Source organism: Psammomys obesus, unplaced genomic scaffold (assembly GCF_907164565.1).
Source record: "Psammomys obesus unplaced genomic scaffold, mPsaObe1.curated_primary_1811, whole genome shotgun sequence".
NCBI classification, from domain to species: domain Eukaryota; kingdom Metazoa; phylum Chordata; class Mammalia; order Rodentia; family Muridae; genus Psammomys; species Psammomys obesus.
This window is the reverse complement of record NW_026596125.1, coordinates 18,660,259-18,674,977: the sequence shown is the minus strand read 5'-3', so window position 1 is coordinate 18,674,977 and position 14,719 is coordinate 18,660,259. Positions and strand designations below refer to the sequence as shown.

General features: G+C 45.0%; 1 protein-coding gene across 1 annotated transcript in view; it reads left to right on the top strand.

The window, feature by feature from the left end:
• The first annotated feature begins 30 nt into the window (after positions 1–30).
• Positions 31–14,719, top strand: part of Pdzd8 (PDZ domain containing 8) — a 63,612-nt gene continuing 48,923 nt past the window's right edge. The window contains exon 1 of the mRNA XM_055629982.1: positions 31–1,082. Coding sequence (XP_055485957.1) covers positions 226–1,082 — 857 coding nt within the window. The 5' untranslated portion in view covers positions 31–225. The remainder of the gene's footprint in view (positions 1,083–14,719) is intronic.

Genomic DNA, 14,719 nt, shown 5'->3' with positions numbered 1-14,719 from the left:
TCGGCCGCCGCCGCCGCCGCCGGGCCGCGCTCGGGCCGCCCCCGGGGAGCGTCGGAGGAGCAGGAGCCGGAGGAGGCGCGGGGGCCGCGGCTGGCTGCGGACGCGCGGTTCGGGCCCAGGCAGCGCTCGGCGCCGACCCATGTCCTCAAGATGGAGGCGGCGGGGGCGACGGCGTGAGGCGCAGGGCGGCGCGGGGAGCGCGGGAGCCGGCCGGCGGGCGGCGGCATGGGGCCGCTGCTCCTGATCCTGGCGGCGGCCGCGCTGGGCTCGCTGCTCACGCTGCTCGCTCAGTTCCTGCTGCTCTACCGCCGGCAGCCCGAGCCGCGGGCGGACGAGGCGGCGCGCGCGGCCGACGGCCTCCGCTACCCCCGGCCGGTGCCGGGCCTGCCGCTCCGGGAGTACCTCTATGGCGGCGGCGGCGGCGCCGAGCCCGCGGCCGGCTCCTCCGAGGCCGCCGCGCCGCCCCCCGACAGCCCGGGCCCGCCGACGCGGGAGACCTGCTACTTCCTCAACGCCACCATCCTGTTCCTGTTCCGGGAGCTGCGGGACACGGCGCTCGCCCGCCGCTGGGTGACCAGGAAGATCAAGGTGGAGTTCGAGGAGCTGCTGCAGACCAAGACGGCCGGCCGCCTGCTGGAGGGGCTGAGCCTGCGCGACGTGTTCCTGGGCGACGCGGTGCCCTTCATCCGCACCGTGCGCCTCGTGCGGCCCGTGGAGGCCTCGGGCGAGCCCGACGGCGCCGATGCGGACGCGCTGCCCGCCGCCTGCCCCGAGGAGCTGGCCTTCGAGGCGGAGGTGGAGTACAGCGGCGGCTTCCACCTGGCCATCGACGTGGACCTGGTGTTCGGCAAGTCCGCCTACCTGTTCGTCAAGCTGTCGCGCGTGGTGGGCAGGCTGCGCTTCGTCCTCACCCGCGTGCCCTTCACCCACTGGTTCTTCTCCTTCGTGGAGGACCCGCTGATTGACTTCGAGGTGCGCTCGCAGTTCGAGGGGCGGCCCCTGCCGCAGCTCACCTCCATCATCGTCAACCAGCTCAAGAAGATCATCAAGCGCAAGCACACGCTGCCCAGCTACAAGATCAGGTGAGCGGGGCCGGGGGCCCGGGGGGCCGGGGAGGGGCGGGCACGCCGCGCACGGCCCTGCCCTGCAGCGTGCTTCCACGCCGGCCGGGGGCCCATGGAGACACACTCGCGCCCGCGGCTGCTGCACCCTGCCTGTGCAGCGTCTCCTGGACCACGTGGAGAAGTTGTTCCGGCCGCACCGCAGGCCCGAAGGGCGTGCGCACAGCCCGGGGCCGTTCTGTGGGGCCCACGGCCTTAGCGCCTTGAGCGGGTCGTTGCGGGGGGGCGGGGCTCTCCGGACGAGTTGGGCCGGCGCCTGTGGTCCTGTCGGTGACGGTCCTCTGCCCTTGGGATGTAGCTCCACCCACAGATCCCGGGTCTGTGCCCTGTGGCTGTTCCTCACCCACGCTCCCCGTCACGGCAATGTTTTAAAGATAGAGATTTGGGGTTTTTCAGGTTCCTCCGTATCTGGTGACCTAGCTTTATGTGGTAGACTCGATTAATGCATGAGTTTTTAGGCTGACACGGAAGTGGAAGGGGAAATGAAAATTTGGAGGGTTAGAGCTTCGTATGTGGGTCTTGGAAGGCTTGTCGGAGTAGAAAGGCTCATGTTTCCCAGAAAACAATCAAATGTTAGACTTCTCTTTCTGTCCTCCATTTACTTTATGTTCACAGATTGATTTTGTTCTGCACTGAGAAATGCTCCTTGTAGTAGAGCGTTACATGACTTCCGCCTGGTAGGGGAGAGTGACAGTCCCTGGACGTTTTCTGCCACAGCCTCGGGCACATGATGCAGTAGTTTGGGGCGGAGTTTTGAATCGTGGCGCTTGGACTTTACTGTTAGGCGTTGTTAGGCTAATCGACTAAACGCCAGGCCTTTGGTGGCAGAGCTGAGATGTGAGGCGCATATGCCTAGGGGTTTGCTGAGGACGATGGACTGGCCAGCGTTTCTACTGTGCAGCGTTTCTACACCTCCCGAAGCCCCCCTTCCCGTGAGTGCTTTATGAGCTGTACTTTTTAAGCAGTGATTCGTTTATAGCAGTGTGCTGCTAAGAGAGTCATAAGCGCAACTCTGATCAATCAGAAGCTACTGCACAGTGCACCACTCGATATGTAGGAAGTTTTTGTCCTCCTCACTATTCCTAGGGCTCAGGACTCATTACTGATTGGAAATACTGCCTGCACCTTCATAAGGTTTGCAGTTTAGTGTGAATTGGTTATTTTATTATATCTACTTTAAGAGCTTCTAAATTAGGGTGGAGCTGATGGAGGGTTGAAATTACTAGAAAGCTGCTTTTAGATTAGTGAGAGGAAACTAGAAATGGGAGGATGAAGAATAACGCCTGAGGAAGTGTCTTGTTTGTGTAGTCGCTTCTCCAGAAGTGTGCTACCCTGGTGATACTGTGGGGCTGATTTCAGTGAAGAGAATGAACTACAACACGTCATCGTTCTTACAAAGAGAAAGTAGCTACTATTTATCCTTTTTTATTGGTGAAGTAGTTAAACAACCTGTAGTTAAAGTAGCATAGTAGTTAAATAACCTGTTTAAGTCCCAAGCAATTGGGGTGAGGCTCAGCTGGGGTACAGTGGGGCTGCCTTTTTAATTCTTTGTGACTTGAAGGAATTTATTTCAACTTCACTTGTTAGAGTTTTTGGACTGGGAATTATTCGCCAATAAATGCTTATTGTTTAAATTTTTACTTTTCTGTATGCAAAAAAAAAAAAAACAACTTATAAATCATTCTAATATAATGAATAAAATACACAGTTTCTTTTGCTTTTAGAATTAAAAATGACATTTACACAGCCCAAACCTTTAACGCCAAATCCATAACAATGTCCCTTAAGTACATCAGAATGACTCCATTTAATTATCTTGATTATTAGTAATGGAAAAAAAAGTGCAATGGCTCCTAAAGTAGAACAGACTACCAAGTCGGAGAGGTTGTTTTCTTTGGGCACACAGTTTTGAGCTTGATAATTGTTAACATCACCATAAACGGTGCTAGGATGGAACAGGAACCGTGAGCATGCGCGCAAAGCATTGAGCTTCACCCCCAATAATTCTCCTCACCCCCCTTTTTCTTGTTCTTAACAGATTTTTTCCAAAGTATTATATCATAAAGTGGGTTAGATATCTTAACAAATTAACCTAGTACTCTGAGTATAACATGTAACTGTAGAACTTCCTACCTGACTTAAACTGGGAATTTTGAGAAAATCTTTTAAAGTTATATGGGTGTTGCTTTGTACAGCGTTTCTTTTTTAATCCCCCAGATTGTGTTTATTCATTTAAACATCTAATCTTCTTAGTGAGAGCTAAAATAAGTAAAGAAAATTATATTGGGTCTCTGGGTGCTTTGCTGCTTTAATCATTATATAACAAGTATCTTGTTGGTGAACATTGTTCCCTTTTTCATGTTGAGGTGAAGTAGCCTTTTACAATTGCCAGGGCCTGGTGTTTGACCTAGCACAGTCAGGCTTCCTAAGGATTCAAATGGTAGACGCTTGAATTTACCCAACTGAAACACTGAGTTTATACAATTCTAAATTTTAAAAAATGAATTGTAATGTGCTGAAAATATGTCCTTTGTTATATTGAAGTTAGTAGTTTCTTAATTGAGCCCCTTCACTGTTTTAACCCTTTCCCCTTGAAATGTGTACTTAAAAATAGTATACTTAAAAAAGCGCACTTAAAAATAATGCATAAAATAGAAATATTTTTAAAATTTTTGACTTCGAAATTCTTCTTTGTCATTGATCTCTTCTTGTACATGGAGAGTCTGTCTTCACTGTGAGGTCTGAGTTACAGTCCTGGGGTGGCAGAGCAGGGATATCGAGGGGCTAGGAGTCACAAATTTGACTGTTACTGCTGCATCTGCTTTTAGAGCAGTGGCTCTCAGCCTTCCTAACGCTGCAACCTTTAATGCATGACCCCCAGCCAGGACATTGTTTCTGTTGCTACATCATGGCTGTAATTTTGCAATGAATTGTAATGTAATGACTGATAGTCTTAGGTGACTCCATGCTGTTTGACACCCATTCTGAATCACCCTTACCCTTGTGTTGAAAACCAAGATTTTTGAGTGTTCTTGCCCTGTAGTCAGCACTAGTTGCTCAAGGGAAGGGCCAATTCAATTTGTAGGTACTGTTTATTTGGCCTGTACTGGTTTCCCAGTGCTAAAAGGTGGGAGTTTTTCATGAAGTCAGCTTTGATTTTCATGATTTCCATATGTGCATTCCTCATAACAGAAGCAAAGGGGACTGTGGTGGCAGCTTTGGGGTGACACTGTGTAAGCTTTGTCCTTCCTGTACTTCATAGTCCCCACTCACCTGCCCCATCTAGCACCTGGATTGGCTTGGAGTCCTGTGCTTTGGAGACCTTCCTGCAGTGGTTGCTGGTGACCTAATGGACGGTGATTGTTTTCCCTTTTTAAACTTTATGCTCTTGAAAGAACTGCCATCCAGAAAATTAAATTACAGCGGAGTCTAAATGATGCTGGATTTTAACGAGTCATTCTGTCACAAATTAAAAAATAAAAACCTGGGAATATTTCCACTTGACTTGTTGGTAGTAATTGTAAATTGTAGTGTCGGCCTTTTGTTTGAGTTTGGACAATGTTTTGCTTGAGTAGAGTTAGTTAGTAATTAAACAATTCTCAGCTACAAAAGAGGAGTTGACTTTTTATATTTGAGTTTATTGAATATGGAACACATGGGGAAATCATTCATAAGTATTTATGGGTATAGAATATCTTTTAAGCATGACTGTTTTTGTCATAAGTAATTATTTTGTCTTGTCTTTTTATTTCTGTAAACATCCTGAAATATATTTGTAGACATTTTTTCACATATACTCTGACTGGAAAGCAAAGAAGACCACGTTATATTTCCCTGCTAAGCTTGAGGGACAGGGCAGTGACATGGTATCAACGTTGACACCGTTGACTTCTGAGAACTAAGCTAAGATTTTGTAAAGGCTCCTGCTTTATGGTGTGGTTCATTCATAATTTAGTTCTTGGTCCAATGAGAGGAAGAAGAAGAGAAGCACTTATTCTAATATCAATTACATTTAAAAATGTTTTCCTGATTATCTGAGGTAAAGATGACTTTAAATAATCCATGCTCTCTTACTTCCAAGGAAATTCACAGTAAACTGACAGAATTGTTTGGGAGGCATAATGTATTGTACCTATTCTGTCATACTTTTCTACATGTACGTAGATGACCTAAAAACGGTATGATCCCTTTAAGGTGGCGACTAAAATTCCTTGGTGGCCATAGTAATGGTCACTTTACTTACTAATATTACTAGGGAATGTAACTAACCTTTGATACTTAAAGACACTAGAAACAATGGCATTGGTGTGTTAAATATAATAGCTAATTTTCATCTGCTGTGCTTTTTTGTATTGTGTCCTAGAGGAAATATATTTTTATTCTCTTTGTAAACAGAATTTCAAGATAATTTTCTCAGAGATGAGTCATGAAGTCGTTTTAAAAGTCATTTATTTTTCAGTAAGTGCTGATCGAATACTGCATATACCTAGTCCTTCGTTGAGTGGGGGGATTAAAACAGTTGTAGGTATTCATGCTCTCATGCTGTTTGTTTTCCAGGGCATTTGGATATACTTAAGACTTGAGTTAGTGAGGAACAGGAAGCGATCCATAACTGCTTAAGCAATCAGATGACTACTTATTGTTATATAGCGTGTAATATGTCCAGGGACATTATAAAGAGGGTTCAGACTGTTCAGTTTCATAGATCCATTGCAAAGAGTAAAGCTCAAGTAAGTGTAAAGCTCAAGCACATTGGGTTTCCTGAAGATGCTATTGTTATGGAAATACACTGATAAATATGCTTTAGAAATCTGAGGGTAAAAGTGTTTGAGGAAGAAGTTAGGCTTTAATCAGTAATGTGCGTGTGTATTAGCTATCCCAGAGAGCCACAGTTTATTCCTGAAATAAAGCATATTGTATTGGAGGAGTATCCTGATCAAACATTTGATAAAGAAGTATCACTAATAGGTCATTAGATGGGCAGTAAAATAAGTTTTCTATAGGTGTCTTCCCGACACCCTAGGCAATCCACATTCTTGCTGTCTCTCTCCCAAGCAAGAGAGACGTTTTCTTTTTATAGACACAGAAACTCAGGCTTAGAAGGGATGAGTGATTTTCTCAAAGTCCTAAATAAATAAACGAAATAATAGGAAGAATCCAGGAATCCCAGAGTTTTCTGTAACAATAAAACAGTCATCACTCTTAAGTTCAGAGGGATGTTTGAGACTAGATGCTTTTAGGCCTATAAGCCTTGGTTGTTTTGTTTTTAAATTTTAAGAGAAAATGGGGAAACTTATTTGTACCTGAACTGTTCGCTGCCCGGACTTCTTCAGGAGAACCTTGCTAGTCCCTGATCTGCGCCTTCTAAAAACTAAGACAAAACTAACATGATTTCCCCCCAAAATGCTTCTTCAGTGTTTTGAAGGTTCTTTTGGGTTTTGCTTTATGGAAACTAATGGGTGGGGGCAGCAGATAGTTTCTGCAGAAGAATACAAGAACAGAATTTTGTTAATTAGTTCCCTGGAAGCATGACTTCAGGCTGAAAGAAAGTGCTGGTAGGAGATAGTTCTGTTGCCGTAAGTTGAACTACAAATGATAAGCTGGCACAGAGTAGACACTTGTTAGTCCCATTTACCTTGTTAGAGTGTACCCAGGTCTGAAGGCTCAGACATTCCTAGACAAACTTCTGTACAATCAGTGTTCTCTCTCTCTCTTTTCTTCCTCCCTCTGTCTCTATCTTTCTCTCTTCCCTCTTGGTGAAGTTTCCCTACAGCTGCTTGAGGCGTCTGATGCAGTAGCAATTCAGCACTGGTATCTGAAGCCCAATTTTCAAAGATACCATTAACTTCTTTTTTTTTATGCAAATAACATTTTTTATTAAAATTTTTATTTTTTTATACCATTGACTTCTTTTTACCAATCTTATTGGGTAAATGCCAATTTTTTTGACAGTATTTTGCCAGTCTTTTACAGATATTCAAATAGTGTTGAGTAGTTAAAAATACTTGTAGTCTAAAATCTATTCCTACTATTGTGTTATTTTTGAGTATACTTATATGATTAAGCACACACATGCCTGCCTCTCAATTCTTGCCTTTCCTCTCTCACCTGCCCTCTCCTGCTCCTTCCATTCTTCTCCTTGGAACAACGTGCAGATGCGTCTGTGAGCAGCACAGATATCCTTGCCCACAGTATGCGCAGGTGAGCTCATTCCCTCGTCACGCTTTCTTTTTTATAAACGAACACCTTTGTAGAGTCTCTAGAGATGTGCCTCCTCTCCCTGCATTCTCTGCAGATGTCAATCCAGTACAAGGACTTCAGTGTTAACCCTAGCCCTATACTGGGCACTGCTTCCTCCTTTCCACACAATGAAAAATCAACCACAAGGGTTTTTGCAGCCTTTTTCTACATTCCAAAAGCCTTGGTTCTCAATTTTACATTCCTAAAAAAAAGTCAGTATTGGCTGAGCACAGTGGCACACGCCTGTAATCCCAGCACTTCGGGAGACAGGCAGGCAGAACTCTAGGCAGTTCGAGGCTAGCCTGGTATACAGATCGAGTTCAGGACATCAAAGGCTATACATCTCAGGAAAAAAAAAAAGTCAGTATTGATTAACTGTAGATTATTCTTTTCCTGAACTGATAGAGAATAACAATAAGATTATCTTCATTAGTGTAGTACATAATCGCCAATCTTTGTGATATCAGCAGAATGTGTTAGGACACATTTCTCTTTATTCTGTAGTCAGTCAGCACATTGGGCCTCAGGAATTCTTCATGTATTGTAGGAGGGGCGAAGCTGACTTTATGGTGAATTAGCTGTGGTGTTAAGTGGGAAGGCTTTTTTCTTTTGCTTTAAGTACTGCCTTTGTCACTTTTCTGTTGCTGGGATGAGACACGTGTCCAAAGGCTTAGAGTTTCAGAGCATTAGAGCCATGGCCATCGTGCCAGGGAGCATTGTGATAATATATTTTAAAATGCCTCACAACAGATCTGCTGTGAAGAAACTTACTGAACGGAGGTGGAGACAGAGATGCAAACAGAGAGATAGAGTGAGATGGGGGAAGGGGAGAGAAACCGAGGCAGAGAGAGCATGCAGTGGCCGGTTGGTCCTTTATTTATATCTGGTATGTAGCTGAAGCTGGCAAATACCTGGTGGCAGCAGGTGATGACATTAGGTTGCTAGGCAACCGAGGAGTAGGCTAGTGCTTCAGCTTGTGAGTTAACATTCCTCCCTTTTCCTATAATTTAAAAAAAAGCTAGGGAAGGATGGCGGGGCAGGAGTGAGGATGTGGACAGCTTTTCATGCAAGGTAAGTTAGTATATAAATGTAGGTTCATCAGAAGCAGCTCTTGGCCGCCATGGCAGTGGGTGAAAGAAAGAAAAGAAAGAAGTAAGGGCACCAAAATGTCCGGATTATATGGTGATGAGGAAGGGAAGTCCCTTCCCTGGATAGTTCAGGGTGGGGGTGGAGGGTGGTATGCCAGCCTTGCCCTGCAGCAGCTAGGGACCAAGGAATGCTGGGAGAACCTGGAGCTGTTTGTCCTGGGTCTGAAGCACACCATTCCAGCCTTTTGCTGATAATGGATAAGGATGAAGAAATCTCTGGCTACTTCTGGCTGACATTGGGGCTTGATAGGGGATCAAAAGGCTGAAATGCTGGCCAAGCCCAGGAAGAGCAGACTGTTTTGCTGCTGTCCAGGGTCTGTGAGAACATGCATGGGAGGGAAAGTGCAGGTCCAGCTTGCAGTCTGCGTGGTGAGACTGGAGCACTGTGGGGAGCTGCTTTGGTGCTGTCTTGGTGTAGGACGTCTGGCAGGGTACTGGAACTTACCTGGGCAGAAGACAAAGTTAAGTAGGTTAGGGAGAAAATTGCTAGGCGTGCATTTGAAACTTTTGGGAAAGTGAGCAGAGAGGGAAGGTTTGGAGTGAAGGAGAGAAAAGCTTGAACATAGGGAACCTTCCATTTTACCCGATCACTGGCAGTAATTAAAAAGGTCCTGTTTTGCATCTGTCATCTAAGGGATATAAAGGCCAAGTTTGGTTGCAGAGGTATGTAAATTTAGCACAAAGCAGGCGCTAGACATAGGGATTTGAAAGTCTCCAGAAGGCTTCCCAGAGGAGAACCTGGAGGGACGGTCAGAGAGAGACAGAGACACACACAGAGAGATTGTAGTACTAAGGACCAGAAGTCTATACCTTGACTCACTAAGCCACTTCCCTCTCCCATTCCCCATACTAGTTTTTATACTAATTAGGTGCAGTAACACTCATATGAAGGATGGTTATAGCTCTGACTACATGCAGTCTTACTCCCTTAGCCATTTGGTAATGGAAGTAAATCATTCAGGCCTTTCAGGTCTCTGTAACTTGGTTGAGTAAGGTATTCTCATGGCTGTATGAGAATTGTTTTTAGAAGGCACTGAAATGTTTTGTTCTTAGTATTACTGATAGACACATTTTTTTCTGTAAAATAGCTATTTATCAATCTATTTATTGATTGATTGATTGATTGATTGATTGATTGGTTTTTCAAGACAGGGTTTCTCTGTGTGTAGCTCTGCTATCCTGGAACTCAGTAGATCAGGCTGGCCTTGAACTCAGAGATCTACCTGTTTCTGCCTTCCCAAGTGCTGGGATTAAAGGCGTGTAGCACCGCTGCCTAGCATCTTTCTGGTTTTTAAGCAGGCCATAATAGCAAACGTTTGACATGGCAAGAATTAAGCTAAATATTGGCAGTAAAATATTTTCTTTTGTTTACTAATGCTAGTGTAGTAAGTCAAATAAATTAAATTTAATTCAGATATTGGGGATGAATAAAGAGTAAAATTTTGATAATCTTAATTTGTAATAAGCTCCACTGAGTGTATTATATCTATGTTATAATCTTTTAAAAAGTGCAGTACTTACTAAAAATACCAAAGTACCACTTTAAAATCCGAATAAACAAAACAGCAGATTAAGTGACTCAGAACTTGAACTTTTTAATAATTTCAGAGTTACGGGTTTAGAGTCAATTCTGAGAGTCTTGGAAGTCAATGAGAATTTATTGAACCAGACTCTGGTAGTAATTGTTGGAGCTCAAGAAGTATCTGTGCTCTTAAGGTTTTTCTTGAAAGTAACTTAGCCTCTGGCCTTGAAATAGTAGGGTTAGCAGATAGACATATTTGTGTCTTTCTCTGTGTTACTATTGATTTCTTGGTTTAGTTTCTCCAAGGACATATCATGCTGCTTATAATTTTTGAGACCATATAAATGAAAATCTAGTTTTTAAGGTTAAAAGAGGAAAAGAATTACATGAATATATGACTTAGCAATTGCTTCCCTGTTTTGTAGGCTGAATCTTCTCTTATAGAATAGATTTCATGTAGATTTTTCAAAGCACAGACAGGAGAGTTGTTAATCTTACAGGTACTGCTTAATTAGTTTCAACTTGAATGTGATTATTATAAACAGAGATATAGGTAATATTAAAATCAGTTATACTTCAGAAAATATTTTGCTCTTACTTGAGTGAGAACAATTTTAAAAAGATGGGCATTTATAATCTTCAAGTATAATTTTTCTCCTCTGTGCTCTGTTCAGATCTCTGCCTTCCTATGTACAGTATGGCTTGTTCTGTGCCTTGATGTGCCCAGACTAAACTGTCATACTTATACTTTATGGTCCTTGCCTTTTCCACAGTTGGGAGGTGATAATTTTACCTTAGGCTGTTCCCTCCCCCATTCCACAAGAATTCAGTTTATTCAATTATTTTTTTTTCTTTTTTAACTTTAATTTTTATTTATTCGTTTTTATACCATATTCATAGCCCTCCCCCTTCTCTCCTCCCGGTTCCACCCTCCCTCCCTGGTCTCCTGTATTCCCTCTCCCCTACTCCCCAGAGAACGGCAGTCCCCCCTACCCATCCACCCCAGAATTTCAAGTTGCATCAGAACTGAGCGCATCCTCTTCCCCTGCGGCATGGCAAGGGAGCCCCTCCAGGGGAAAGTGGTCAAAAAGCAGGCAACAGAGCCATGTCAGGGTCAACCCTTATTCCCCTTATATGAGGACTGAGCTGCCCATCGGCTACATCTGTGTAGGGGCCTAGGTCCAGTCCAGGCATGATCCTTGGCTGGTGCTTCAGCTTCCACAGGCTCCCCTGCGCCCTGGTTAGTTGGCTCTGCTGCTCTTCTTGTGGAGCTCCTGTCCCTTCTGGGTCCTTCTGTCCAACCCCACCACTGGCCACTCTTCCACAAGACTCCCTGTGCTCCATCCAGTGTTTGGTTGTGGGTCTCTGCATCTGTTTCCCATCAGGTGCTGGGTGGATCCACTCATAGGACAGCTATGCTAGGCTCCTGTGTGATAGCAGAGTAGTTCGTAGTGTCAGGAGCTGGCTCTCTCCCATGGGGGTAAGTCTCTGGTTGGGCCAGTTACTGATTGGACATTCCCTCAACCTCTGCTCTGTTTTTGTCCTGCACATCTTGCAGGCAGGGTAAATTTTGGGATGAAGTTTTTCTGGGTGGGTTGGTGTTCCCCTCCCTCCACTAGGAGTTGTGTCTAGTTAAAGGGTGTCCTCTTCAGTCTCCATGACCCCTGTTACTAGGAGTCTCAGCTAGACTCATCCTCGTATCCTCCCAGGAGCCTGTCCTGTAGTAGGGCACAGAGAAGTCCCTGCCCAAGGTTTTTCTTCTCTCTGCAAGCCCTGTCTTCCTGCCCTTGCGCTCCCCAGGTCTGATATGAACTCTCATTTCTCTCTGTGCTCCCTCTCTTCAATCACGTCCTCTGTCTTCTTCTCAGTGGGAATTAAGCATCTTCCCCTGGGTCCTCCTAGTCACTTTTTTGGGTCTGTGAGTTGTAGTATAATTGTTGCCTTACCAAGGTTACTGTGCAGTCCAGATATAATTTGTGGTAAAGGGACAAAATCAAAATAGTCCCTTTTCTGAAGTCTGTTTTTAATCTAGTATAGACAAACTGTAACTAGGTAAAAGGACCTGTTTAGTGCAAGCATGAGGACCTGGTGGGTCCCCAGCACCCAGGAAAGAGCTGAGCGTGGTATTCAAGTACCTGCAGTTCCAGCTCTGAGTCATGGGATGTGTAGTCGGGACCCAGAAAAACATGGATGGATCCTTACAGCTCATTGGCTGGCCAACTGTACTGAATCAGTGAGTTCCAGATCTGTGAGAGACAGTTTCTAGATAAAAGGTGGAGGAGCTAGAAAAATGGCTCAGCAGTTAAGAGCACTGGCTGTTTCCCAGAGGACCTGGGTTTGATCCCAGCATCCACATAGTGGCTCACAGCTGACTGTAACGCTAGCTCCAGGGGATCTGATCCAGGCCTCCTTCTGACTTCTCCATGTACCAGGTATGCACATGATACATAGACAGACATACAGACAAAATACTCAAACACATAACAGAAAATTAAAAGATTAAAAAAAATTAATAATGTTGGGTATGATAGAAGAAAACATCTAACATTGACCTCTGGCCTCCACAGGGGTGTGTGCCTAGACATAAACTTTAACACACTCAAGAGTTACAGTGTTAACTCTTCAAAATGTAGTTGAGGCACCCTTTGGATGCTCCCTTAGACCTTTAAGAAGGCCTACCAAGCCAAAACAGTACTCAGTAATACAGAGCTCAACTTGCCCTTCTTGTTTAGTCCTACAGTCAAGTCTCCTTTTTCCTTTTTAGAATTATATGTTCTCTTTACATCCTGATCATAGCTCCCTCCCGGTTCCTCTTCTCCCGGTTCCATCCTCCCACCTCTTTCCTGTATTCCCTCTCCCCTTCGCCCCAGAAAAGGGGAGCTCCCCAACCTCCCACAGCACATCCAGTCACATCAGGCCTGTGTTCATCCTCATCCACTGAGGCCAGGCATAGCTCTACCAGGGAGAAGCAATCGAAAAGCAGGCAACAGAGTCCATGTCATAGACAGCACCCGTTCATCTTACTAGGAGGTCCACATGAAGATCAAGCTGTCCATTGCTCACAGAGGTGTAGGGGCCCAGGTACAGTGCATGTATGCTCTTCAGTTGGCTCTGCTGTCTCCATAAGCTCCCATGGTCCCAGGTGTATTGACTCTATTGGTCTTCTTGTGGCATTGTCGCCTTGGGGTCCTTCTATCCTCCCCCCAACTCTTCCACTGGATTTCCTGAGCTCCACCTAATGTGGCCATTGTTGTAAGTTTAAAAAATGGTGTTGGGCTATATAATGGTTATTATTAGCCCTAAGATTATCACAGTCGTATTATTTAACCCGCTATCACAAATAAGACACAGACACCTGTTACATTTATAATTGCCTTATTTACCTTGGGCCTGACAGTATTTTCCTTACACTGGCTTACTAACATCACCATCCATCTTTCAGCCCCTATCCAATGCCGTCCACCTTAATCCACCTCATCTGGTCTACCTTCCATCCATAATCTCATGGTACTTGCTTATGTTCTTTGTCTGGGCCTTTTCATGCCATTATCGGGGTCTTTTTTCCTTCCCCTTCTCCATGCTGACCCATCATGCCATCCTCCTTCCTCCTCTCTTCCCATCTGTCTGCCTTGTGATTCTCTCTTGAACCCAAGAGAGCCTGGGAACCTTAGTCATGCCTACCCCATTCTGCCCAGGTATAAGCTGTTTAATCAACCAATCAGATATGTCTTAGGCAGGTTTACAAAACAAGAATAGGTATAACCAGATCTTGAGGACCAGTAACACAAATCAGACCAATTTTCAACACTTGGCTGTTAGTTTCAAGCATCTGATTTGATCAGCTGCTGGGTGGGGCCTCTCAGAGGATGGTTATGCCAGGCTCTTGTCTGTAAACACAGCAGAGTATCATTAATGGTGTCAGGGGTTGGTTCTCTCCCATGGGGTGGTTCTCAGGTTGGTCTTGGCTTTATCTTTATCTCTGTATATCTTGTGGGCAGGGTAAATTTTGGGTTGAAGGTTTTGCAGGTGCATTGGTGTTCCCCTGCCACCACTATAAGACCTGTCTGGGTAGAAGATGGAGTCCTCAGTCTTCATGTCCCCTGCTGCTAGGAGACTCACTTAGAGTCATCCCCATATCTTCCCTGAAGCCTCCCATGTTGCAGGCCTCCAGCGTGTTTCAGAGATGCCCCCACTCTCCATGTGCCTTTTCTCTCCAAGCCCTAAACCTTCCATCCCATTCTCTCCACACCTGATCTCCCATCTTTGTTTTTCTCCCTACACCCTCTCCTACCCAGTTCTCTCTCTCTCCATCTTCTGCTGCTGCCCATTCTATTTCCCCATCTGAGTGAGATTCAAGGAGGACTTCCCTTGGGCCCTCCTTGTTACTTAGCTACTTTGGATCTGTAAATTTTAGTATGGCTGTCCTGTTATCTATGCCTAATATCTACTTATAAGTGAGTACATACCATGTACCATGTCTTTCTGGGTTATCTCACTCAGGAGGATCCTTTCTAGATCCATCTATTGGCCTGCAAATTTCATGTTTTTAATAACTGAGTAGTATTCCATTGTATAAATGTACCTCAATTTCTGTAGCTATTCTTCACGTGAGCGATGTCTGAGTTGTTTCCAGTTTCTGGCTATTGTGAATAAAGCTTCTGTGAGCATAGTTGAGCAAATGTCCTTGT